The sequence below is a fragment of the Ornithodoros turicata genome, chromosome 3 (genome assembly GCF_037126465.1).
Source record: "Ornithodoros turicata isolate Travis chromosome 3, ASM3712646v1, whole genome shotgun sequence".
Classification (NCBI taxonomy): domain Eukaryota; kingdom Metazoa; phylum Arthropoda; class Arachnida; order Ixodida; family Argasidae; genus Ornithodoros; species Ornithodoros turicata.
In genome coordinates, this window is record NC_088203.1 from 30,897,830 (window position 1) to 30,922,920 (window position 25,091).

General features: G+C 47.0%; 2 protein-coding genes across 3 annotated transcripts; one reads left to right on the top strand and one right to left on the bottom strand.

Annotated features, from left to right (window-relative positions):
* The first annotated feature begins 10,900 nt into the window (after positions 1 to 10,900).
* On the top strand, positions 10,901 to 11,569 carry LOC135389256 (UDP-GalNAc:beta-1,3-N-acetylgalactosaminyltransferase 1-like). Its single transcript, XM_064619321.1, has one exon. It carries the CDS (start codon positions 10,901 to 10,903, stop codon positions 11,567 to 11,569), a length of 669 nt encoding a protein of 222 aa, XP_064475391.1.
* A 1,939-nt stretch (positions 11,570 to 13,508) lies between these two features.
* Positions 13,509 to 20,976, bottom strand: LOC135388378 (uncharacterized). Of its 2 annotated transcripts, XR_010421343.1 has the most exons (6): positions 20,904 to 20,976; positions 20,805 to 20,834; positions 20,704 to 20,728; positions 19,451 to 19,557; positions 13,781 to 14,067; positions 13,509 to 13,719 (listed from the first exon to the last, which is right to left on the bottom strand). XR_010421343.1 is itself a non-coding variant. In XM_064617917.1 (5 exons), the coding sequence occupies exons 1-5, from the start codon at positions 20,923 to 20,925 to the stop codon at positions 13,937 to 13,939; spliced, it is 315 nt and encodes a 104-aa protein (XP_064473987.1). In that variant the 5' UTR covers positions 20,926 to 20,976; the 3' UTR covers positions 13,509 to 13,936. The 2 variants fall into 2 exon arrangements, 1 of the variants encoding a protein (XP_064473987.1); XM_064617917.1 differs by having other exon boundaries at positions 13,509 to 14,067.
* Between the last annotated feature and the right edge of the window lie 4,115 nt (positions 20,977 to 25,091).

The window sequence follows — 25,091 nt, forward strand, 5'->3', positions numbered from 1 at the left end:
AGTGGACAAAAAACGAAGTTATAGTTGAGGTTTAAGTTATGGATCTATACCAGCAGCTCGCTTGCTACCTCTATATCCTCTCGTTATTGATATGATTATTATGGGTATTCTTTTCTAATTACACGAACAGCGCACCAGGGTATCTCTATTTCTGGGGTCTAGTTCTGAGGCCTAGATAGCCCCAGACTCAACTGACAAATGGAGATCGACTTTTAGATCACGTGTTCAAGCGCGGCTAAAAACTGCCGTGAGAGATATCCCACGGCCAGGTCCAGTGGCCTAGTTAACTTCCTACAATGACGGCATTCCACACTGAGACTCTGAGGCGACCCAGGTTCGAATCCGGGCGCCGGCTCTGCTTTCTGGAGGTTTTGCGTGGGTTTTCCTTAGATATAATAAACAAGAATTGGCCGAGGTAGATCGCAATTAGGGACGTCTCAGACACGTAAGCCTCACACATCCAGAAATTAACGAATTCAATAACTCAGGGAAAATACCTCTTTCCCCTGAGTTGGTTGAATTCCTAAGATGCTTCACAATGAATGTCAGCACAGTTCCTTGTGAAGTCGTCCCAGGATGCACGCTCCCCCCTGCGATAGTTGTGACGTCCCCTGAGTGTTGCTAACTATGGGAATCAGTGTCCACCACCACCACCTTTAGCCGTGAGAGAGGGCGCGCCTTCAGATGTCACACCGTGTACAGCCCTTGGCCGCCGTGGTCGCAATGACGCCACAATGGCATAAGCGGTTGTCGGCTGAGCAACTTCTCTTGTGCAAGCATTTTTTTCCCTTGTGCGCCATTGCTCACTTATCTTCTCATGTGACCTTGGCAACTAAATGAGCAGGATATCGAGAGTGCACGCTTCTATGAAAAAGGTCATCCTTGTGGTACCACGTAGTAGCCTATATTGTCTGAATATAAACAAAAAGCTCACAAATACAAAGTTGCTGTGATGAAATGAATTCATAAAAGATAATTTTTAAGAAAGGATCTCCAGAAGATCTGTGCTTATACAATGCACAAGCGTTGTCAGTGGCTGGTCATGGTTATGTGACTGCAATAGTTAACATCCGTCCGCCTTTCGCCCGTCATCATTCCTTCATCTGTTATCACATCATCTCATCTCATCCTGGGTACAGTCGTGACGCAGCCCACATTCGTGAGGCCAACAACGGCAAGCCGGTTTACGTCGCCACCACCACCACCACCAGCATCCAAAAGTAATGATGCTTCAAAAAGGTTTGCAGCCTCTTTTAGGCTCTGTAGTGTCTTTCGCAGAGGCAGCCCTACAAAGCCATATACGTATACTGTTACGAGATGATAAATCAATATAGCAGCAGCAGCAGCGCTTGTCGACTGCATCTAACAAGTATCTGTATATCAATCTACAGGTTCGTTAGCATTTCTCTCCTATCTGCTACACGGGTGAAGTTTCCACAGCTCAGACTTGTGCTGAGCATCCCGGAAGCAACCGCAGCGTGACACGTATGACGACCAACAGAACTGGTTGTCAGTGATTGGCCTTAACCTGGATCACGGATCTTTAAAAGCAACGCAGCTTCCGAACCACTTCATTGAGCAGCAGCCGCGATTGTAGATTGCATCTAACAAGTCTCTGTATATCAATCTACAGGCCGGTCTATACCTTTTTATTCTGTTATATATATACAGTGCTGCTGCTGAGACACTCTGTGTGCTCCAAAGAAACATGTCTAAAGACATCAACAAATTGTGCTCTGAACTGAGCTAAGAGATTCCCGCGGAATTTAAACAACTCCGCGAAGGTTTCGACAGAGAAGTGCGTAACGACACGCGCGATATGAAAGGACACATGGAAAAGCAACTCGATGAAATCAACTCGAAACTACTTGAGCTACTTGAGGAAAATAATGAGCTAAAGAAAATTAACAGATCTCTGGCAGAAGAATGCACTACGCTGAAAGAACAAATAAAAGACAAAGAACTAAGAATTACTGCCCTTGAGCAGTACAGCCGACGCTCAAATATCGAGATCAAGGGTGTTCCGGAAAGCAGCGAGGGCGACGTCATGGAACTACTGAAATCGATATGTTAAAAACTGAATGAACCCATTAGTAATGACGACATTCTTTCATGTCACCGAGTGAAAACTTTTCGGGGACATAATAAAAGTAATAGCATCGTACAATTCAGCAGACGCGATAAGCGTGATACTGTCCATCAGAAAGCAAGAATGATCAGGCTGTGCACAACTGATCTCGGCTTCTCAAACTAAGCCTCTGTATTTACCAACGAGCAGCTTTGTCCTGCTTTGAAAAAACTACTAGGCCTGACTATCGCAAAAAAGAAAAACAATGGAAGTACATGTGGACGCGCGAGGGAAAGATATACGCTAGAAAAGATGATAACTCACAGGCTGTCAATGTTAAAAGTCAGACTTGTGCAAACTATGCTAACAGCTGCATTCGAATATCATGATGCACTAGTAGTATAGATAGGGGGTCAGTACGGAACATAGGTGCCTGGTTCGAATCCCCACAGCGTCTGGGCCGACTTCACTCGCGTATTTTTTCCCCCACCTAGCGGGCGGCGCTCGTATGGAGGCTCTTAGGCGGCAACCGCATGGAGCACTTTTGCCAACTGAATGGCAGCAGAACTTGAAAGGAACGGTGACCTACTAAGCGAACAGTAGACGACGGACCGATGAGCCGGTTTCTGCCAAGGATAGATATTTAGTCTGAGGAGAGGAAGTGACACCACCCGAAGGAATCGTGTGCGCCAATGAAAACACGCTTCACAGGAAATGCACAAGCACGTGACAAAGTCACCTGTGACCATGCCTGTGACGGCTTTTTTTTTTCTCGGGCTTTGCACTTTTCGCTCTGCCTCCTAGAAGGACACGCAGATGGCCCGTCGCGCGGACTTCGACGTGGATATATTAATATCGGAGGTTTCAAGGAGGCCACTCCTTTGGAACGTCAAAATATTATTTGTGGCACATGGCAAATCGGAAATGTGTGAGGAGATAACGGTAACAAAAATGCAGTCTGATATTTCCTTAGTCAGCATTGCAGCATTGGTAGAAAAACTCATAAGCCAACATTCTCTTCGTATTTCAAAATTTCTTGTAAACACCTGATTTCTAGATGTTATTAGCACCGTACTTTTTCAAGAACCACCAAAATATCATTTATGTTACTAAACAATGCGTACAGCAGTTTACTACAGTGAGCATTGCCACATCGCGTGCAACAAGCGGTGGTAAACGCTAGGCCGACGCTTCACCATGACAACCTCAACGTGGACATTCTGCTCCATGCGGTTGCATAGCTTCGATACCGTTCCGTTCACGCTGAGTTGGCGCTCCGTTGGCCCGATTCAGTTGGCAAAAGTTGCCCCATGCGGTTGCCGCCTTACCGGTGGGCGGAGCGTGGCCGGAGGGCTGTGTGCGCGCTTACCCTCTCACATTTTTCATGCCTGGGCTGACTTGAATCGCAAATTTTTTCATGCTACAATAGGTGTGCAGTAGGCGGTTTGTATGCAAAAGATTGCCATACACAAAAGTACATGTGAAAATATATTTATTAAAGTCATTAGTGTCGGAAATTATGTTATGACTTCATGCGAAAGAGAAAAACCAAGCCCAAAGCTGAATCAGAAGAAACACAATACTCGTAACAAAAGTTATACTTATTACAGGCATGATGCAATAGCACTGCACACATCACACATCAAACACAATATTTTTTATTAATGGAAGTTTTCAATTAATCAGAAGGGTAGCACATTTTAATTAAAGAAGATATTTTTAATCAATATGATTACAATTAAAATTACAAGTTTTATTATAAAAAGCCAAACATTATTATACGTGAGCACCATAGTGGAGTTTTAATTACAAAGTTCTGATAGATGTCTGTAACTTCAAGAACAATAGCTGGGCCGAATTCTCTAGCGATTTTTTTTTACAGCGTGCGGTGGGTGGCGCGCAGGTGAGGGGCTGTCTGTGTGCTTACCAACGGGCCGAAGAGCTGAGCGTACACTTACACCCTGGGCTGACTTCTTTGGCTATTTTTCAACCTGGGCCGACTTCATTCGCATTTTTTTTCAGGTGGCGTGTGGGCACATTACATGCAAGTAGGGGAATGCACACTGACAACATCGGGCCGACTTCTTTGGCGATTTTTCCCCCTGGGCCGACTTCATTCTCAATTTTTTTTTTCAGGTGGTGCGTGAGTGGTTTACATGCAAGTAGGTGGGTGAGGGGTGTCCGAAAGCCGAAACCACCCCTCAACTCCCTTCTTCGGGAGACTCTTTTCGGCTGTAGTTCGTGTCACACAGGCTCCGCCTCATGGCGTGCGTCATATGTCACGTTAGGAGGGACAGAGAGAGCAAGGGAGAGGCGGGAATGGCGGGAAGAGCAAAGGCGGGGTGGTAAGATTGGTATGTGCATGGCGGCAGAATTGTTCGCAAATAGGGCAATTTATGCGATTTTTTGGGAGTTCTAACTTCAAAAAAGGTATTAAGAGCGGTTATATGTACACAGCCCGTCAGACTGAGAACACGTTGAAACAGTCAGCACTTCAGCACGTCATGAAATATTATTTACGCTGTTGCCTGTGTACTGCTGTCCGAGGCGTGTTACCCCATTACGGCTTCTCGAATTCAGCATTATGTATTCGATGCACGGCGATTTTCACATTTATCTTACTTCACAAAATAGTAAAATTATCATGGCTATGTGTAACTTTTGTACGTGTAACGTGTTTACTCTCATATTAGCCTCTGTGAAGTAGGGTAGGGTCCTGAGGCTACCAGGGGTAAACATCGCACATCATCACAACTTCACTATCATTTATTATTGTTGTTGTACGTGCTTCCGAATTTCGAGATATAGATATTAACAAGAACATACAGAGTCACAGATACAATAATCACATGTATATTGCTCTCAGTCTATTATTTTGCTCGTTTATTTTATTTTATGTTTCCAGCGATTTGAGCACACATTTGAATCACACATCACAGACGCAACTGCTTGCTCACACCTGTCGCACTTATTCTAAATTGTGTTATACTGCAGTTGTCCGGGTGTTTAGGTGACGTGATAGAAGACGAAAGTTCAGGGAGTTCAGAACAGTCCTCTTGCGATTTGTAGTTGTTGATCGCAAAATTTTCCGAAGTTCAGCAGCAGGCTGAACAGCAGGTGTGTTGCCGTTCGGCAAACACTGATCCCCATCTTGCGTTTCCTCCCCTTTTTTATTTGGTCTAATATATCCCCCCACCCATCTTGCCCGCGAAGACTGGTGAACGAGTTACTCTTCTTCTTGCAATCCGGAATGATATGCTTGGTTTAATAAACGAACAAAAGCTTTCCTTGTCGAATGAATTATTTTGAGTGACAAACACCCAGCGCTGTCACGGGTCGGCTTTACTATTTTGCCCAGGGAAGCGGTGAAACTTTAGACACTTCCCCGTTTCGCTCGAGAGGAAGAACCACCTGAATGTACTTAGTGTAGCGAACCTCTGTCGGTTTTACACAAACTCATCTCATGTCCATCCAGCAAGGCTATGCAGTAGTGCGCGTAAAACACATTTACCTTATAAAACTACGAGCACATGTCCACATTCCACATCTCTCCGCAGCTAGAAGAATCCCCAGCGCGCGGGCAGAAGCGACCTTCTCACGTGACATATGACGTTCGCCGAGAGGCGGAGCCCGCGTGTGACTCGAACTACAGCCGAAAAGAGTCTCCCCCTCTTCTTCCGCTCTCGACGGCGAGCATGCGCATATATGCGCCTCGCGAGTGTCGTCTGCTACGTATTGCTCCTGCGGCTGTCTGCTGTCATCGGTTTCTTTGTTGTGTTCACCATTGCCGGCATGGATCTTTACGAAAGTAGTAGCGATGAAAGTTCAATTGACACCGATAATGCGAACGACAAAGAGGATGATGTGACCTGCTTCTCGCAAGCTGTGCTTGTGATCAGGCGAAAGTGCGCGACGACGCCAACGACGCTGCCGGAAGTTCACGAACACGACGAACGCACAATGCGTAGCGAGCGCAGCGACACTCGTAGAAGAGCGGTAGAGCAAATTCGGGTGATGACTGCTCCAGAGCGACTTCCGTGACGTGCACTGGACCTGGGCGCTCTCGCTCGGATTACCAGATGCTTCACCCGAAATCGCCATGAGAATGTTGCTTTCCTGCCAGCACGTGGCTTCAGACGACACATCGCGACGTCAAGCTGCGCCCAATAGGCCTGTTGTGCGACATTTGGGGGCACTCCGAACCATGTCGTTCAGCGTCACATATGGCAGAAAGAGCGCAACTCGGTAGCGTACCCGGGCAAATCGATCAGCTTCCGAATCATGTTGCGTCTGTACTGCGGGAGCCTGCTTGTATGTGACGGTAACTTACGTGATGTACGACGAAACGGAAGTGTGGCAACAGTGATCCGCTTTGGGGACCACTATTCCGAAAACTGTTCGGTGCCGCTGTGTCCGTCAACAAAGAGGACAAGATCAGGCTTATCGTGCCGAAATACTGTCAAACCCGGCAGTTCGTGATGCATGACTCAGCGCAGTATAGCGTGAGCGAAAGGGAACTTCAAAGAAGACGACTTCAGGCCAGGAGGAAAAAGAACTTTGCTGCCTGCAGCGGTCCCATCGGTTTTTCATGCCTACCCTTCCCATAAACACACACAGCCGACCTAGCCCCAAAACATAGGAAACTTGTGCGCGTAGTTGAATGAAGAAGCATCCAACGTGCGACCGACACTGAGTGCCGAACATGGTGCTGAAGCCGACGTTGTGTCCCGTAATATAGACGAGGCGTCACACACGGAGTTTCATCTCTAGAGCTTCATAAATGACACATCGGCCGTAAATGCAGGTCAGCCGGCAAAATGGAAAATTCGGCAGAGATGCAGCAAGGTATATTTAAACAGGTAGCGCAACTCCCATAGGCCCCAGTGTCTTCAGAATGACGCCATGATTGAGACGGTCAGCGCCATCCATCCGTTGCGCGGACTACTATGATTGTAAACAAATGTCGTCAGAGACGACGTCGCGAGTATGAATAATAAGTAGTGCATAATTAACCATGCACGTTTACATTGGCCCACTTCGCGTGCTCTGCATTCCCTTTTCCGTGCCCAGTCCCAGACGAGAACACAGAAAAATAAAGCATATCAGGTTTAATGAATCATATCAATTCCAAGTACATACGGTTATCACGATTTTGACAACTCCAAACAGAAAGGCATCGTGATGACCATACAGAAATTAGGAAGGCTCACATAGGGTTGATTTCTCGCCTAGAGCTATACCTACAGCTAGTGATTAGACATTTGCATTTATTTAATGAGTGGCCGTTATAGGTCCATTGCAACAAAACACGACATCGTTGGTGCACAGTTGGTTCCTGCTAACACTCACACTATCATGGCCGCTCGCTCCATGACGAAACCTTTTTTGTCGCGGGTCCAGTAACAGGGGATGCATTGTATTCATCTGTTCACACGTATTAATCTTGGTCTACAGCACGGAGATGTGAACGTCGCTTTCTGTTTAACCCAAAGAGTGTACGAACTCCGTATTACAATGCACGGACACACGGTACGGATACAAAGACGCACGCATAAACACCCCCAACTGTGACACATGCGCAAAGGAGCAGGATACGGAAATGTACTCGAGTGGTAGATGATCTCGAATATGTGCACGAGCGGGGCAACAGAAAGATTTTTCTACATTGAAATTATGAATAACCTATTAGTACACACACAAGCCAAGCCCATGTTGTAAAGTTTTTCTGTTTACAACCGTACCTCTACTGTCAACACCCAGGATCGCTCGCGACTCTTGCTGGTGGCCTTGCCGATGGGTCTGATTTGGTATTTTTGCTAATTTTCGCTACCAGTTTAGATATACTTTGGATGCAGTCAGAAAAAGACGACTCGCAGCGAAAAATTGCCGCGTACAAGAACGACGCACGTGTCCGTGCGTTAGTGGACTTGTTGGAGAAAGAAGAAAGGTGTGCAACGTTTCTTGTTCAACAAGTGCAGAATTTCGGCACGACGTCGCCTCTGTGGGGTGGAAATATGTGCGATATGCGATTCGAGAATGTGTCCTGTGGAAAGCTTGTTCTCCACCAATGTGAAGGATCAGCAGCTGCTCAAACTACCAACAAGATGAACGTTGCAGAAATTTACTGGATAGTCTTGCGATGGGACTAGTGTGACACCACTGATCACGCAACGACTGAAAGTAGAGATGGAGGAACTGAGCTTTCTATTGCTATTTAATCCTTGATGAGATGTCCATACAGGAGAAGGAATTTTTAGACGAAAATGTGCAACGTACCGGGCCGAAGAACGGTGACCCGGGTCGAAGCCGTGTGCAGGCTGTGCTGTCTGGGTGTTTCCCCTGAATTTCAAGAGAAATGTCGGCATAATTACCTGTGAAGTCGGCTCAGAACGCATGATCCCACCCTACCCTGATAATCGTGGCGTTGCCCGCATGAGCGTGGCTGATTACGGCCAGCAGTTCCATCACGTCCACCACTGACGTGAGAGAAGGCGAGCTTCAAACGTCACACCGTTGATGTAACGGCGCAAGCAGTTCTCGGCTGCGGAACTACTCCATCAAGTGAGTGTGTCGAGGCGCGGCGACAACTGAGCCTCTGTATGCAATAAGAAAAAAAAAAGTCGACTTAACCCCTTTCGAGTATTTTTGTTGCAATGACATCTACACACAAGTATGTACCTGCTAAAAGGAATTTTAGGACCGAATTAGAATTTACTGACGCGCTACAGGGGGGTCAGGAACGGGAAATGCATGCCTGTCAATGGGATGGACTTTCCGATCAAGTCGCCTTTCTACAGATACATACAAATGGTGTATCTCAGATTTTGCTACGATGCGGAAATGAACTTCTACTTCCACAGTCCAGAACAACACAGTCCTCCTACGTCCTACCTCACCTCACCGTGTCAGCAATGCTACCGAGCATTGTAATTAAAAAAAAAGCACGTGCCCTACGCTAATAAGTCATACGACGCTGGTAATCTAGGACGTTATTTTCAAGATTGTGCTTGTTTTGCAGCACGACGAGCCCGGTCAAGGCTGCTCCAATACACACAGGTTACTTCACCCTACCTGGCATCACCATGGTTCAGCCATCATTCTCCGACTCACGAAAACTTATTTTTCTCTGCGCGATAACGCTGTGCACGCGGTGTTACATTGGAAAAAGGGGATATGTCGTGCTCTTGGATTTTGTTCAATTTCTGCCATGTCACACACCTAAAAACGATGCTAACAGGACATTCATGTAGAGTAGACACATGCCTATATGTTCCACATTCTGCATTTGCATTATTCGACGTAACCCAGCTGCAATCACTTTAGTAACTATTCACTTGAAGTTTTCTCGGTTTACGATTTTTCGACTTATCCCCTTATTGCATACAGAGGTTCAATTGCATGCGAGAGCAAGAAAGACTCGGAGCAACGCGAATCGCATTTGTGTAAAATCCGACAAGCTAAGCGGGCAAGACCAGAGCAAGCTCCAAGACTATAGAGTTGCAAAAAAGCCGGAAAAATTGATTGGGCGTGAAAAAAACCGTTATTTTCCTGTTTTTTCCCGGAAGAATTGGAAAAATATAAAAAGGTATGTCGTGCGCAACGAATGGTGTTTATTTTCTGTCAGAAAACAGCAAACAAAAGATAAAATCAACACACGCACACATACACGTTCAGGAATCAGGCTGCATTATTCCGATCCCTCGCTATCTGAGGAAATGTTTCCAGTGTCTCTGACATCACGTGCGTGTTCCCTCTTCTTGTTGAAGTTCAGGTAGGAGTGAACAAACACCAACTCTTCAACTCTGTCATTCTTCAGTCGGTTCTTAACTGCTGTGTGGATGTTGCCAAACTCTGACCAGTAACGTTCACATGCGGCTGACGAGGGCAGGATCTTCAGAAGGCGAGACGCAATGTCTATGAGTAGCTGCGACATCAGCATATATCGCGTCGGCATTTTGAACGAGGGCCTGATCATTCGAAACAGAGCCCTCCAGTGCTCATTGTTAGTCAGTCGAAGAGAGATATTACTTGAGTAAACTGCTCTCGTAAAGGCAGAATCGGCATCCTCCTGTGCCGCTGAAGACACCTTATCTATGAATCGATCTATGCCGCTGCTAGCCGAGGCCTGCTGACTATTCTCACCCGTCATATTCGCCATCGGTGAATTTTTCATTAGAAGCCGCCGGGCATCTGCTGCGAGAACGTACTTTGTGACTTGAATCAACTTGTCAGATGGGCACCTCACACAGGGGAGGATATCGCTTCGCATCCGCATTGCGTTTTGGAAATGCGTACATCGCCCCGCAGTACTTGCATGTTGCTTTGGGAGCAGAGCTGTCACTCATGTCAGTCATGCCCTGTGCTGAAGTACTGCTAAATGTCCGATCTTGGCCGAACCATATCTTGATATCTTGATGTTGCTTGACATTCACAGGGGAGCAGCGGACTAACGCTGGTGAATAATGTCAGCAGAAATCCTAACGTCACAACAACGACGTAATCCGAAACTTTGCGAAACTCAATGTTGCTCAGCTTGACCTCAAAAACGAAACTATGGGGTAACGCTATAATGAACAAGCCGTCAATTATAGAAGGGAATTGTAACAGGTACAGGATGTGCCTTGTATAATTCGTGTGGTTTTGCGACGACAGTTTTTTTTTTCACTTAAGGCGCTTGAAAAAAACATGATAAAAAGTTTTTTTACAAAAAAAACATGTTTCTTATAATGGGTTTGCAACACTATCCAAGACTCCTTCCTGCTACGTTCACAGAAGTAATCGCTGAAGTACTCCATCGCGGGAGACTTCCAGTACGTCGGGGGTTGGGCCACCATGGAAGCCTGTCGCCGAGGAGTAGACATCCTCTTCTTCATCTACTCGGCACGGAAACGCTTTGCTCGCCGTACTGTCCGCCGCGACACGTTAGCGCATGCCGCCATGTTAGGCGTCTGGAACTCGACCATCGTCTTCGTCCTGGCCGGTACAGAGGCTCCTACACTGGCAGCGTGGAACAAGTTGGAAATGGAGGCTTTTGGAGATGCTGTCACCCTTCCATTCAAAGACGTCTCCGCTAACCTCATTTACAAGTTTACAATGGGACTTCATTGGATGTCCGCTCACTGTCCCAATGTCAAGCACGTTATCAAGCACGATGACGATATTTCCATTCGTCCCGTTCAGCTGCGCAACTGCCTCCGAAAGCGAGTGAATCCACAGGACGAAAGTGAATCCATAGACGAAACAGTGAACTGTTTCGTCTGGAATCAAATGCACATTTATAGAGAAGTCAATCATCTTTCCTATGTTCCTTATCAAGTGTATCCGGATTCCGCCTTTTATCCGTACCGTTCCGGTCGTGTTATCATCATGCAGGGTTGGATATTACCGGAGGTGTACCAGATGTCTTTGAGGATACCCCACCTATGCCCACGATGCCTATGTTACCGGTCAGCTGGTGCTCGCTATTGGAGTGGGGCACGAGAATATTGCGAAGAAAATTAGCTTCTCTGAGGATAAACTCGGCGAGCTATTGCTGAATAAGGACATCATATTCATCCATTATTACTCCCAGATAGGTAATGTGCTTCGTCGAGCGTTGTGGTCTCTGGCACTTATGGAAGATGTCCTAGGAGGAATTCGCAAAGATAGTATTGTGCATTTAACGAATACGACCATTTTGTACCTGTTTACTGAGCCGAATGTACAAGTATCACACTGAACATGATGGTATTCTTTCATCTTTCCACAAGTATCACACTGACAATACTTTTCGGGACCAGTAGAGTTCACCAATAGAATCGGGTTCGAGTGCACCAATAGAACGAATAAAGAATATCAATTGCCTTTCGAGGATTTAAATATACTTCGACAAATTTTGGCAAAAAAAAAAAGACGTATTTTTTTCCGGAAAAATAAGTGCTTGAATAGGCTTATAATTAAGTCCGCGGGAACAGAGCTTTAAATTTTAGCACAAACTTAAGCTTTAACGGTTTAGCGGTGAATAAGAGATGTATGCATTAGCATTAAGCGCCTTTTGTGGTCTATACTTGTCTTCGGGGTATCCACTTCCTGTCGAACACTACTTCCGTTTGTCCACCTTCGGAATATACTTCTGGTTCGACACTTTCAATTACTATAGGGCATTTAATTAACCTTTAGTTAGCCTCAATCACTTTAAATGGCCCTTTAATTACCAAAGAAAAACCTTGAATTTCATTTCATTCCCTTTAATCACCCTCAATGTTCCTTTAATTTGATTAAATCTTATCTTTCATTCTCTTATACCTTCAACTGCTCCAATGGCATATCATTTGCCTACATTTACCCTCTTATCTCCCCCTACATCTCCACTTATACCTTTCCCTGGATTAGGTTTCACGCACATACACACAGCTTTTTGGACTTTGACACTCCCAATGCTAACGCATTAAAATGCCGTTTTTCTAAAGCCCAGTTTTCTGCTCACATAGGCGTTTGATGTCACCTACCCCCTGCGGATCCAGACAGACCCCGAGTTATAAAATTCTGGATAATTTCATTCGATTCGAAACTGATATATCTTACAATGTACAAACAAGAGCGATTCATGCAAAACACTGCCTCGTAACTCTGCTAGTCGTACTGCAGCTGTAAAATCCCACCTGTGTGCAGTTTGTTCAGTTTCCTGCCAAAACGAGTGCAGGTTCTTTGAGAACAGACTATTACTCGGGCAACGCAATCGCCGGTCGTCCTATACCGGGACTGTTTGGATTTAATCCACTTAGATTTTATCCGGTGGATTTTTAAAACTTCAGCCACACAATTTTATCCGGATTTTTTTAGAGATTTTGTCCAGGTTTGATGTGAAAGACAATCTGAACTCAACGTCACACGGAAAACTCCCGGTTCATTTTGTTGTAGTGTTTGCTGTTTGCAAAAGCAGGTACGCGCTTTTTCCCGCTTTCTTCTACTTCTGCCCATTCAGGGAGAAACTTTCTTCCGCTCTCTGGAGGCACTGTAACTGACGTGCGCCGAAACAAGACAGCTAATCCAGGTGTGTTGGATCCACACCATTCAATCACGCGGGCATGGAACTCCTTTTCGGAAAACAATAGAAACTGATACAATGTTGCTGGGACAGGCAGTTCCGTAGACAAACTATGATAGGACACCCAGAATCAAGAACAGCAAAGCACATTTGTTTTTACTGTGTCACCTTTCTAGCCTTGTATATATTCTCCAAAAATATCCCGGTTTTATCAAAAAAAAATTTTAACCCTGTCCTATACAACCCGGCTACAGAGTATTAACATTTTTCTTCGTATATAGATATCACACCTATATGCGGACACTCATCGCCACAATTGTCCATACTTTAATGTGTGTACATCTTTACATCGAAACCCATCAAACCGGTGCAGACGTAGACGGTACAAGAAAGAGGAAGTGAGAAGTACAGATGTAAGTGTCTCAACCTGTTTAATTGATATTCTGGTCTAAACCCAGCCGTCAGGACGCCCAGGTAGCTTATTCGCTAATTCTAGCTCAGACAGTATACTCCCGCACAGAGTTGCCGCTGGCCTGCTGCTTCCCTACGCACACAGCGGTGTTACAGTGTAGCGGTGTCCTAAACATGTCCAGGTTTTCCCACATCCGTTGACAACAGTGCAGACCTGTTATAGCATAACGTTAATTTTCTACAAAGGAAGCGAAGAAATAAAGGCTACGACATACCTTGCACAGTCCAGCTCTTCTGTCAAAATTCCCAAGTGCCGTCCTTCACTTACCTCAATATGACCTCACCAAAGCCTAGTTACACGTAACATCGCGAACAAATTAAGGCATGTAACATCGCACAAAAACCTGCACACTGAGCAAGCCCTCGTGGTTTCATGCACTGTTATGATAACGCATCTGTTGACGAACCCTGTTACCTGCGTTGGCCCTGAGAAAAGATCGGCCAGAATGCGAGCCTGATTCGCCAGTCGAATGGCCTGTGCGTACTCTTGCTCTATATTTCACTGCAAGGCAAAGAGAGAGAAATAGCGAACCAGTAAGAAAAACTCTGTCACAATCGCTTCCATATGGTACTCAAAGCTGTGAAGGACGTCATTAACAGTAGTATACTGGAATCTCCTGTAGCAGGTTTTCAAGCAGCATCATGTCGCTCGTATCCGTCCTCATCAAGCCGACATTGCAACTTCTGTGGGGTGTCGGTCGAAAGTTAGTTGGCATTATCAGCATTTATGTTGCTCATATTCGTCAATATCAAGCCGACATTGCCAAGTTCTGCAGGATGTCGGTCCAATTTGGCACTGTCAGAATTATATCGCTCGTATGCGTCATCATCAAGCCTACGTTGCCAACTTGTGCGCAGGGGCGGATTCAAGGGGGGGCGGGAGGGGCGACCGCCCCCTCCCTTACGGTCGTGTTCCCTATGTAAAAATCTCCTGGACGATGCTGCGCCGCAAAGCACGAAATTTCCTTAAGACCGCCCCCCCATGACAGACCCCTAAATCCGCCCCTGCTTGTGCGGGATGTCGGTCTCAAGTTGGCACTGTCAGCATCATGTCGCTCGTATCCGTCAACATCAAGCCTACATTGCCAACTTCTGCAGGATGTCGGTCTCAAGTTGGCACTGTCCGCATCATGTCGCTCGTTTCCATCAACATCAAGCCGACATTGCCAACTTCTGCCGGGTGTCGGCCTCAAGTTCGCACTGTCAGCATCATGTCGCTCGTTTCCGTCAACAGCGAGCCTACATTTCCAACTTCTGCCGGGTGTCGGCCTCAAGTTGGCACTGTCAGCATCATGTCGCTCGTATCCGTCCTCATCAAGCCGACATTGTCAACTTCTGTGGGACGTCGGTCGAAAAGTTAGTTGGCATTGTCAGCATCATGTTGCTCATATCTGCTAATATCAAGCCGACGTTGCCAAATTCTGCAGGACGTCGGTCTCAAGTTGGCACTGTCAGAATGATGTCGCTCGTATGCGTCAACATCAAACGGACATTGCCAACTTCTGCGGGATGTCGGTCTGAAGTTGGCACTGCTGCAAGTTGGCACTGTCAGCATCATGTCGCTCGTATCCGTCCTCATCAAACCGACATTGTCAACTTCTGTGGGACGTCGGTCGAAAAGTTAGTTGGCATTGTCAGCATCATGTCGCTCGTTTCCATCAACATCAAGCCGACATTGCCAACTTCTGCCGGGTGTCGGCCTGAAGTTCGCACTGTCAGCATCATGTCGCTCGTATCCGTCCTCATCAAGCCGACATTGTCAGCTTCTGTGGGACGTCGGTCGAAAAGTTAGTTGGCATTGTCAACATCATGTTGCTCATATCTGCTAATATCAAGCCGACATTGCCAAATTCTGCAGGACGTCGGTCTCAAGTTGGCACTGTCAGAATGATGTTGCTCGGATGCGTCAACATCAAACGGACATTGCCAACTTCTGCGGGATGTCGGTCTGAAGTTGGCACTGTCAGCATCATGTCGCTCGTATGCGTCAACATCAAGCGGACATGGCCAACTTCTGCGGGATGTCGGTCTGAAGTTGGCACTGCTGCAAGTTGGCACTGTCAGCATCATGTCGCTCGTATCCGTCCTCATCAAGCCGACATTCTCAACTTCTGTGAGATGTCGGTCGAAAAGTTAGTTGGCATTGTCAGCATCATGTTGCTCATATCTGCTAATATCAAGCCGACATTGCCAAATTCTGCAGGACGTCGGTCTCAAGTTGGCACTGTCAGAATGATGTCGCTCGTATGCGTCAACATCAAACGGACATTGCCAACTTCTGCAGGACGTCGGTCTCAAGTTGGCACTGTCAGAATGATGTCGCTCGGATGCGTCAACATCAAACGGACATTGCCAACTTCTGCGGGATGTCGGTCTGAAGTTGGCACTGTCAGAATGATGTCGCTCGGATGCGTCAACATCAAACGGACATTGCCAACTTCTGCAGGACGTCGGTCTCAAGTTGGCACTGTCAGAATGATGTCGCTCGTATGCGTCAACATCAAACGGACATTGCCAACTTCTGCAGGACGTCGGTCTCAAGTTGGCACTGTCAGAATGATGTCGCTCGGATGCGTCAACATCAAACGGACATTGCCAACTTCTGCGGGATGTCGGTCTGAAGTTGGCACTGTCAGCATCACGTCGCTCGTATGCGTCAACATCGAGCGGACATGGCCAACTTCTGCGGGATGTCGGTCTGAAGTTGGCACTGCTGCAAGTTGGCACTGTCAGCATCATGTCGCTCGTATCCGTCCTCATCAAGCCGACATTGTCAACTTCTGTGGGACGTCGGTCGAAAAGTTAGTTGGCATTGTCAGCATCATGTTGCTCATATCTGCTAATATCAAGCCGACATTGCCAAATTCTGCAGGACGTCAGTCTCAAGTTGGCACTGTCAGAATGATGTCGCTCGTATGCGTCAACATCAAACGGACATTGCCAACTTCTGCGGGATGTCGGTCTGAAGTTGGCACTGCTGCAAGTTGGCACTGTCAGCATCATGTTGCTCGTATGCGTCAACATCAAGCGGACATGGCCAACTTCTGCGGGATGTCGGTCTGAAGTTGGCACTGCTGCAAGTTGGCACTGTCAGCATCATGTCGCTCGTATGCGTCAACATCAAGCGGACATGGCCAACTTCTGCGGGATGTCGGTCTGAAGTTGGCACTGCTGCAAGTTGGCACTGTCAGCATCATGTCGCTCGTATCCGTCCTCATCAAGCCGGCATTGTCAACTTCTGTGGGACGTCGGTCGAAAAGTTAGTTGGCATTGTCAGCATCATGTTGCTCATATCTGCTAATATCAAGCCGACATTGCCAAATTCTGCAGGACGTCGGTCTCAAGTTGGCACTGTCAGAATGATGTCGCTCGTATGCGTCAACATCAAACGGACATTGTCAACTTCTGTGGGACGTCGGTCGAAAAGTTAGTTGGCATTGTCAGCATCATGTTGCTCATATCTGCTAATATCAAGCCGACATTGCCAAATTCTGCAGGACGTCGGTCTCAAGTTGGCACTGTCAGAATGATGTCGCTCGGATGCGTCAACATCAAACGGACATTGCCAACTTCTGCGGGATGTCGGTCTGAAGTTGGCACTGCTGCAAGTTGGCACTGTCAGCATCATGTCGCTCGTATGCGTCAAGATCAAGCGGACATGGCCAACTTCTGCGGGATGTCGGTCTGAAGTTGGCACTGCTGCAAGTTGGCACTGTCAGCATCATGTCGCTCGTATCCGTCCTCATCAAGCCGACATTGTCAACTTCTGTGAGATGTCGGTCGAAAAGTTAGTTGGCATTGTCAGCATCATGTCGCTCGTTTCCATCAACATCAAGCCGACATTGCCAACTTCTGCCGGGTGTCGGCCTGAAGTTCGCACTGTCAGCATCATGTCGCTCGTATCCGTCCTCATCAAGCCGACATTGTCAACTTCTGTGGGACGTCGGTCGAAAAGTTAGTTGGCATTGTCAGCATCATGTTGCTCATATCTGCTAATATCAAGCCGACATTGCCAAATTCTGCAGGACGTCGGTCTCAAGTTGGCACTGTCAGAATGATGTCGCTCGGATGCGTCAACATCAAACGGACATTGCCAACTTCTGCGGGATGTCGGTCTGAAGTTGGCACTGCTGCAAGTTGGCACTGTCAGCATCATGTCGCTCGTATGCGTCAACATCAAGCGGACATGGCCAACTTCTGCGGGATGTCGGTCTGAAGTTGGCACTGCTGCAAGTTGGCACTGTCAGCATCATGTCGCTCGTATGCGTCAACATCAAGCGGACATGGCCAACTTCTGCGGGATGTCGGTCTAAAGTTGGCACTGCTGCAAGTTGGCACTGTCAGCATCGTGTCGCTCGTATCCGTCCTCATCAAGCCGACATTGTCAACTTCTGTGGGACGTCGGTCGAAAAGTTAGTTGGCATTGCCAGCATCATGTTGCTCATATCTGCTAATATCAAGCCGACATTGCCAAATTCTGCAGGACGTCGGTCTCAAGTTGGCACTGTCAGAATGATGTCGCTCGTATGCGTCAACATCAAACGGACATTGCCAACTTCTGCGGGATGTCGGTCTGAAGTTGGCACTGCTGCAAGTTGGCACTGTCAGCATCATGTCGCTCGTATCCGTCCTCATCAAGCCGACATTGTCAACTTCTGTGGGACGTCGGTCGAAAAGTTAGTTGGCATTGTCAGCATCATGTTGCTCATATCTGCTAATATCAAGCCGACATTGCCAAATTCTGCAGGACGTCGGTCTCAAGTTGGTACTGTCAGAATGATGTCGCTCGTATGCGTCAACATCAAACGGACATTGCCAACTTCTGCGGGATGTCGGTCTGAAGTTGGCACTGCTGCAAATTGGCACTGTCAGCATCATGCCGCTCGTATGCGTCAACATCAAGCGGACATGGCCAACTTCTGCGGGATGTCGGTCTGAAGTTGGCACTGCTGCAAGTTGGCACTGTCAGCATCATGTCACTCGTACGCGTCAACATCAAACGGACATTGCCAACTTCTGCGGGATGTCGGTCTGAAGTTGGCACTGCTGCAAGTTGGCACTGTCAGCATCATGTGGCTCGTATGCGTCAACATCAAGCGGACATGGTCAACTTCTGCGGGATGTCGGTCTGAAGTTGGCACTGCTGCAAGTTGGCACTGTCAGCATCATGTCGCTCGTACGCGTCAACATCAAACGGACATTGCCAACTTCTGGGGGATGTCGGTCTGAAGTTGGCACTGCTGCAAGTTGGCACTGTCAGCATCATGTGGCTCGTATGCGTCAACATCAAGCGGACATGGTCAACTTCTGCGGGATGTCGGTCTGAAGTTGGCACTGCTGCAAGTTGGCACTGTCAGCATCATGTCGCTCGTACGCGTCAACATCAAACGGACATTGCCAACTTCTGCGGGATGTCGGTCTGAAGTTGGCACTGCTGCAAGTTGGCACTGTCAGCATCATGTGGCTCGTATGCGTCAACATCAAGCGGACATTGCCAACTTTTGGAGAACGTGGGCCGCGAGTTGGTACTCTCAGCATCATGTCGCTCCTATCCGTCAATATCAAGCAGACATTACCAACTTCTGTCATATTGGCCACAAGTGTGCTACGTCGGAAATACATCCAGCTGACATACCCAACTTCGTGTGGACATTGGCCCGACATCTGGTGCTGCTTAGCTGTAGGATAGTAGCACACACTTTGTCGAAGCTTGGGATCTTGGAGTTCATTCACAAGTTGCGCAGTTCATAATTAAGAGCTGAGTTTTGGAAATACAAGACATGTGTCGTCATGACACATGTGGGACAAATATTTCCCACTGGCTATACCAAAAACTATTTCGGTAAAAATATTTCGGCCAATGGCATCGTGTGGAGAAAGCTTACGTTCATTGAACATTAGGAAGAAGAGGAACAGGAGAAGAAGGAAAATGATGCTGACGACAAGGAGCAACATGTAGTCTTGTAGGAAGCCCTTCTTGTGGATTGTGGCGCTGGAAAGACGAAAGTTACAGATAGCAAAACACTCTACAAGGTCGCCTAACATGCCAACAAGCTACTTGTTTGAAACTTATGGGGCCAACGTTGTTTATCCTCTGTGAACTTTGTTATGACGTAGGCAACGTTTCGATCAATTTTCAACCGTGAAAATTTGAATTTTTTTAATTGAACTTTGAAATTTTCCAAATAAATGTCACATTTTCGTCGGAAACACAAAGCGCGTGTTTAATTTATCCCATTGCGTCACAAGATACATTCCGTACCGAAGCTGGGAAAAATTTGCGGAAACTGCCGTTTCGACAGGCGCAGTGTCCTGAGGAATTTCCGGTGGCGCACGATGGTGTAAGAAATCTAAAAGAAATCCTGGAAGTCATACACAGTATAAAAAATAAACTGTGCGCGAAAACGTCGGCTTCCATGCGTTAGAATAGGGGCAACATCGCGGTCTTAGATGAGTTGTGTGCTGGTACGGCTAGGGGAGTTATCGCTGCAGAAACCGAAACGATGTCCCACTTGGATGCTCAACGGTGGTGCCCCTCGCATTACCTGCACACAGCTCACCTTAGACCGCCATGTTGCCCTATTGTAATGCATGGAAGCCGACGTTTTCGCGCTCTGTTTATTTTTGTACGCTGAGTATTTAGTTGTAGCTTTCGCAGGCGTACGCCATCGTGCGCCACCGGAAGTTCGTCGGGTAAGTAGACAACGAGTCACGTGTGCAAATGCCGGTTAGGTTTAACTGCACACACCCTGTTTGTGATGTAGTGGGATATATCCGACATGCATGCGCGTTCTGTTGACGGCAAAACAAAGAAAAAGCTATATCTGCTTGGTAAATTTCGAAATTCACGTCAAAAAATTCACGTCAAATTTCTCGCGACTAAAAACTGATTGAAGTGTCCGTACGTCACGGCAAAAGCACCCCGAAGACACATTACACTGTGGACCCACAATGAAGATGGATGATAGATTACAATGTAGACAGCCACGTGAGGTATAGCTTTGATATGTAGCGTGGGCACTCACACTCTGCCGCGCAAGTGCAACCATGCACCAGCGATGGATCAGTACATATAAACCGTCTTTAGCTTTCGATACAGGAGCGACAGCCACTCAGTAGAGTGATGGTCACGTCTTACCTGTCGCTCGTCTTCTCCGTCCATTCTGTGGAGCATTGACCGGTATCAACTTACAGATGGTCTAAGGTATTTACACGTCGTTTTGTATTTCATGTACTCACCGTGGCTCTGGAAGTGCCGTCCACCGTGTACTACAACAGAAGGAGACGTTTAAGAAAAAAATTATAATATGCTGCTATTCCAGCGATGTTTTTACTTACGCGCATCCTTCGAACTGTGCATGACATGCAGTTAGAATCAAAATGCGCTCGTGGTACTCCGGCTGACGACGATTGTGCTGCTTGCCAACTCCATACATCGATGGTTAAATGTTAACCGATGACTATCTTTTAACAAACCAGGCGTATAACATCACGGCCCCATTATTATCACTTAATTGCCCATTTGGCTACCCTTTCCTTTTTTAATAAACATATGCCCCCCCATTTAGCTGTTATCACTTCGCCGCGTTTGTGTGCTGGCATAGCTTGTAGGTATATGCTGGTGTACGGCTGTTGGATATAATAGGTGTACGTGCTCCTATGGTGTATACTAGGACTGTAATGTCGAAAGTTAAATTCGTAGAAAAACCTCAAAATCGACTTAGACGAAAAGTGATTTGCACGGTATAGGGTTTCAGCTGCGAAAAGCTGCTCAAGCTGCCCTACAGCTTTTTTTCCATCTCCCCATCCTAAGGATGAAATAAAATTGAATTCAATTAAATTGAAAAGCCAGAATCTACATAAAAATAAGACAGCCGCTTGATACACAACGTTAGTCCTGAAGATGAACCATAAGGGTCTAGGACATCTCGGTGCAGGACAATTCGGTGTGGGACAATTCGGTGTGGGACAATTCGGTGCACGGACATCTCGGTGCGCGGACATTTCGGTGCGCGGACATCTCGGTGCACGGACATCTCGGTGCGCGGACATTTCGGTGCGCGGATATTTCGGTGCACGGATATCTCGGTTCGCGGACATCCCGCTGCACGGACATTTCGGTGCGCGGACATCTCGGTGCACGGACATTTCGGTGTATGCGTCACACGTTTAGTCGTCGTTTCACGTCGTTACAGCGCCACATGTTTAGTGCAGACCCAACAGCGGATTTCCATCGTATTCGCAAAAAATTGAAGAATCTTACCAAATTAATGAAAAACGATTAATAATCTCAGATAAGCATTGACATTGTGTTGTATTGCTTCTCTTTTTCACTCATGTAATGGCCTTCGTGGTCTTTTGGGTTTGTAAATAATAAATAAATTATTAAAAACAAAGGTCACATAGTCCGAAAAGGTACTTCATCTCATTACCGGCAGTCAGTACTTAGTAGTCAGTACTTAGTTATATTCGGGTCCGAGGACATTTTTTCATACCGTTCACCCGCAGCCCTCCTTATGGGGACATTTTCTCCGGGGTCATCCTTCCCGGAGACTTTCCTTCCGGGGACACTTTTTGCAGACACATTCTTTCCGGAACCCGTTATACGCAATTACGAGTCCATAGATCTTCGACTCGTATGTGTCTTTTTAATTGTGCGCTTTAGGGACGAAGTGCAAATTAAGAGGTTGTAACAACAACGTAAATGATGACGATGACGTGGAGGTGGTGGTGGTGATAGGGCTTGCCGTTGTCGGCCTCACGTATGTGGGCAACGTCACGACTCACGCCCTGGGGGTGTGATGTGCGTCCTGGGCCGACTTCTAAGGGAACTGTGCCGACATATGTCTGAAAGCGTCTGAGGAAAACGCAGGAAAAACCCCAGACAGCACAGCCGGCACCGGGATTCGAACCCGGGTACCTCCCAGTCTCGACGTGAGGGAGGTACCCGGGTTCGAATCCCGGTGCCGGCTGTCCACGTGGAGTGTTTCACCGCCGCGATGTGGTAACCCTACCCCAATAGCGGCGTTCATATCAAAACAAGCACTAACGCAGTGATTGAGTTCCACAACAAAATTCTGCATTTTTTGCGGCATATAGACATGATACGCTTTAGCCTCGCTATTTAAAAATAAGAGATGAAAAAGTGTTTAGACTTCCAAGACATTCTTCTTTTGTGACCTTTGCGGGTCACTGCACTAAGGCGGGGGAAATACAACGGGTGCATCGGGGCGGTGGAGATGAGCCGGTTGTTTCGTGGCGGAGGAATCGGGACGGGGGAGTTTAAATTGGGGGAACCGAGCACCACTCACCAAGGGTTAAAAAACAAAAACAAACGAGGCGCCCTTCGCGATGAAATTTGCTGGGTGTTATTTCCAGCCGCGGTTCCTAACCTCCAGTAACGTTTTAATCACACTTTATTAATTAATCGGGCATCCCAATTGTTTCCCAGCGACGTGCGCCTCACGTAGACTTTTACTTTTGGTACAAGAAAAAAAAAAAAAGAAAACGCGCAAGACACGAAAAGTACCAGAGAGCGCTCCAACGTCTCTCTCTCTCTCTTTTGTTCATGCAGAGCATCTTGTCGTTTTTAAAGACACGGTTTAAATACAGTTTTTAAAGACACCCTCTATATTCAAATGAACAAGGATATCGACGTAAAACATCAAGTTGGGCCTGTTTTTAAGATAGGACGGATAAAAGCTCTAAAACCAAGACGAAGGACGAGATACACAGGTAGCGGTACCTGTGTGTGTCGTCTTTCGTCTTTGTTTTAGTACTTTTAGACGTCATAATATCGAATCCGCGTTTGCACATTTTACGAATGTGCAAAACTTGCTGCATAATTGTCTTTATGCTTGCAATGTATGTTTGCCGGTGCACTAATAATTATTTGCTAGAGATACCACGCAAATCATCACTTTCAGCGCTATGACACAGCCCCAACACCCTTTTCGTCTTTTTCTTCCCTGTTGCCCGTGCACCGAAATGTCCGTGCACCGAGATGTCCGTGCACCGAAGTGTCCGCGCACCGAAATGTCCGTGCACCGAAATGTCCGTGCACCGAAATGTCCGTGCACCGAGATGTCCGTGCACCGAGATGTCTTGCACCGAAATGCCCCTGCACCGAGATGTCCGCACCGAGATGTCCTGCACCGAATTGTCCTGCACCGAGATGTCCGTCACCCGAACCATAAATAGGACCATCCAAACGAAATTGGAAATTGCTCTATGGTTGGCGACTATATGAAACGAACAAAAAACGGGTGTATTGGCTCGGTAGTGGTAATACATTTGTACGGATCAGGAGTAATTAGGGTGCGGACACAACACGGAACAGTGTCCTTCCGTATTCTGTCCGTGGCTCCGTGGCTTCTAGTTCGAAGAGGAGCATGAAACGGTTGCTTGCTCTCTTCGGGGACCTCTGGTTATGGTCTTTCCGTCTAAAATGTTCACGAAGCAGCCAGACATGGACACAGAACGTAAATGATCATCATGGATGAACGCAGAGATGAACGCACGGATGAACGCAGAGACATAGCCAGCTCGCGTGGCTAGCGGTGGTTAGCGTGCGTGGTTGTTGCGTGTGTGGTTAGCGGTAGCAGTGGTTAGCGTGCTGGCCATGTCACGTCGCGACTGGGAGGTACCCGGGTTCGAATCCTATAGTGCCGCCTGTGCTGTCTGGGGTTTCTCCTGGGTTTTCCTCAGACGCTTTCAGACATATGTCGGCAGACTTTCCTTTGAAGTAGGCCCAGGACGCACATTCCCCAGGGCGTCCTCGTGACGTTGCCCACATCTGTGAGGTAGACAACGGCGAGCCCTTTCACCATCACCAACGCAGAAACACAGAAAAGTTATAACCAAGACACTGTCCTTGTCCTGTCACAACTTGAAGAATAATTTTCAACGTCGCACCGACGATTCCGAAGCGCATTCGAGCATTGCCATCAACTCGTATCAGAACCTATTGAATATTTACCCTTTGGAATAGGCTGTCGTGTCCTCCTGGTTCAAAGGAAGTCCATAAAATGCCATCACAAAATGTGGGTGAGACTGGAGGCTGCGCAAACCTATACAGAGCTAAATGTGTTTCTGTCTCGTTCTTGACGCACCTTACGTGTACATCTATTCTGTTTATTATGGACAGCATCGGCATGCAGGGAATCATTTTGACCATCGTTGAACAAATATTTCGCTCCGTGCAACACAGTCAACATTAGAGAACTAGACAGGGAAACAAGCTAGGGCTCTGAACGGGACCCTAGAGGATGCTCTATCTACAGAACTTATCTCGCACAGGTAGCTCAAACAGTCTGGTGACGAATGTCGTTCTTCTATTTTCTGTGAGGGCAATTAATCTTGGCATGATCTCTCGAGCACTATCACTGTTAGAAAAAAAGGTATTAATAAGGTATAATAATGTGCTCTTATACCTCTTTTATACCTTCTGCTTCACATATATACCTTTGGAGGGTATAGAAGAGGTACACATTTCCTATTTATACCTCCAACCCTTCTCAAGGGTAT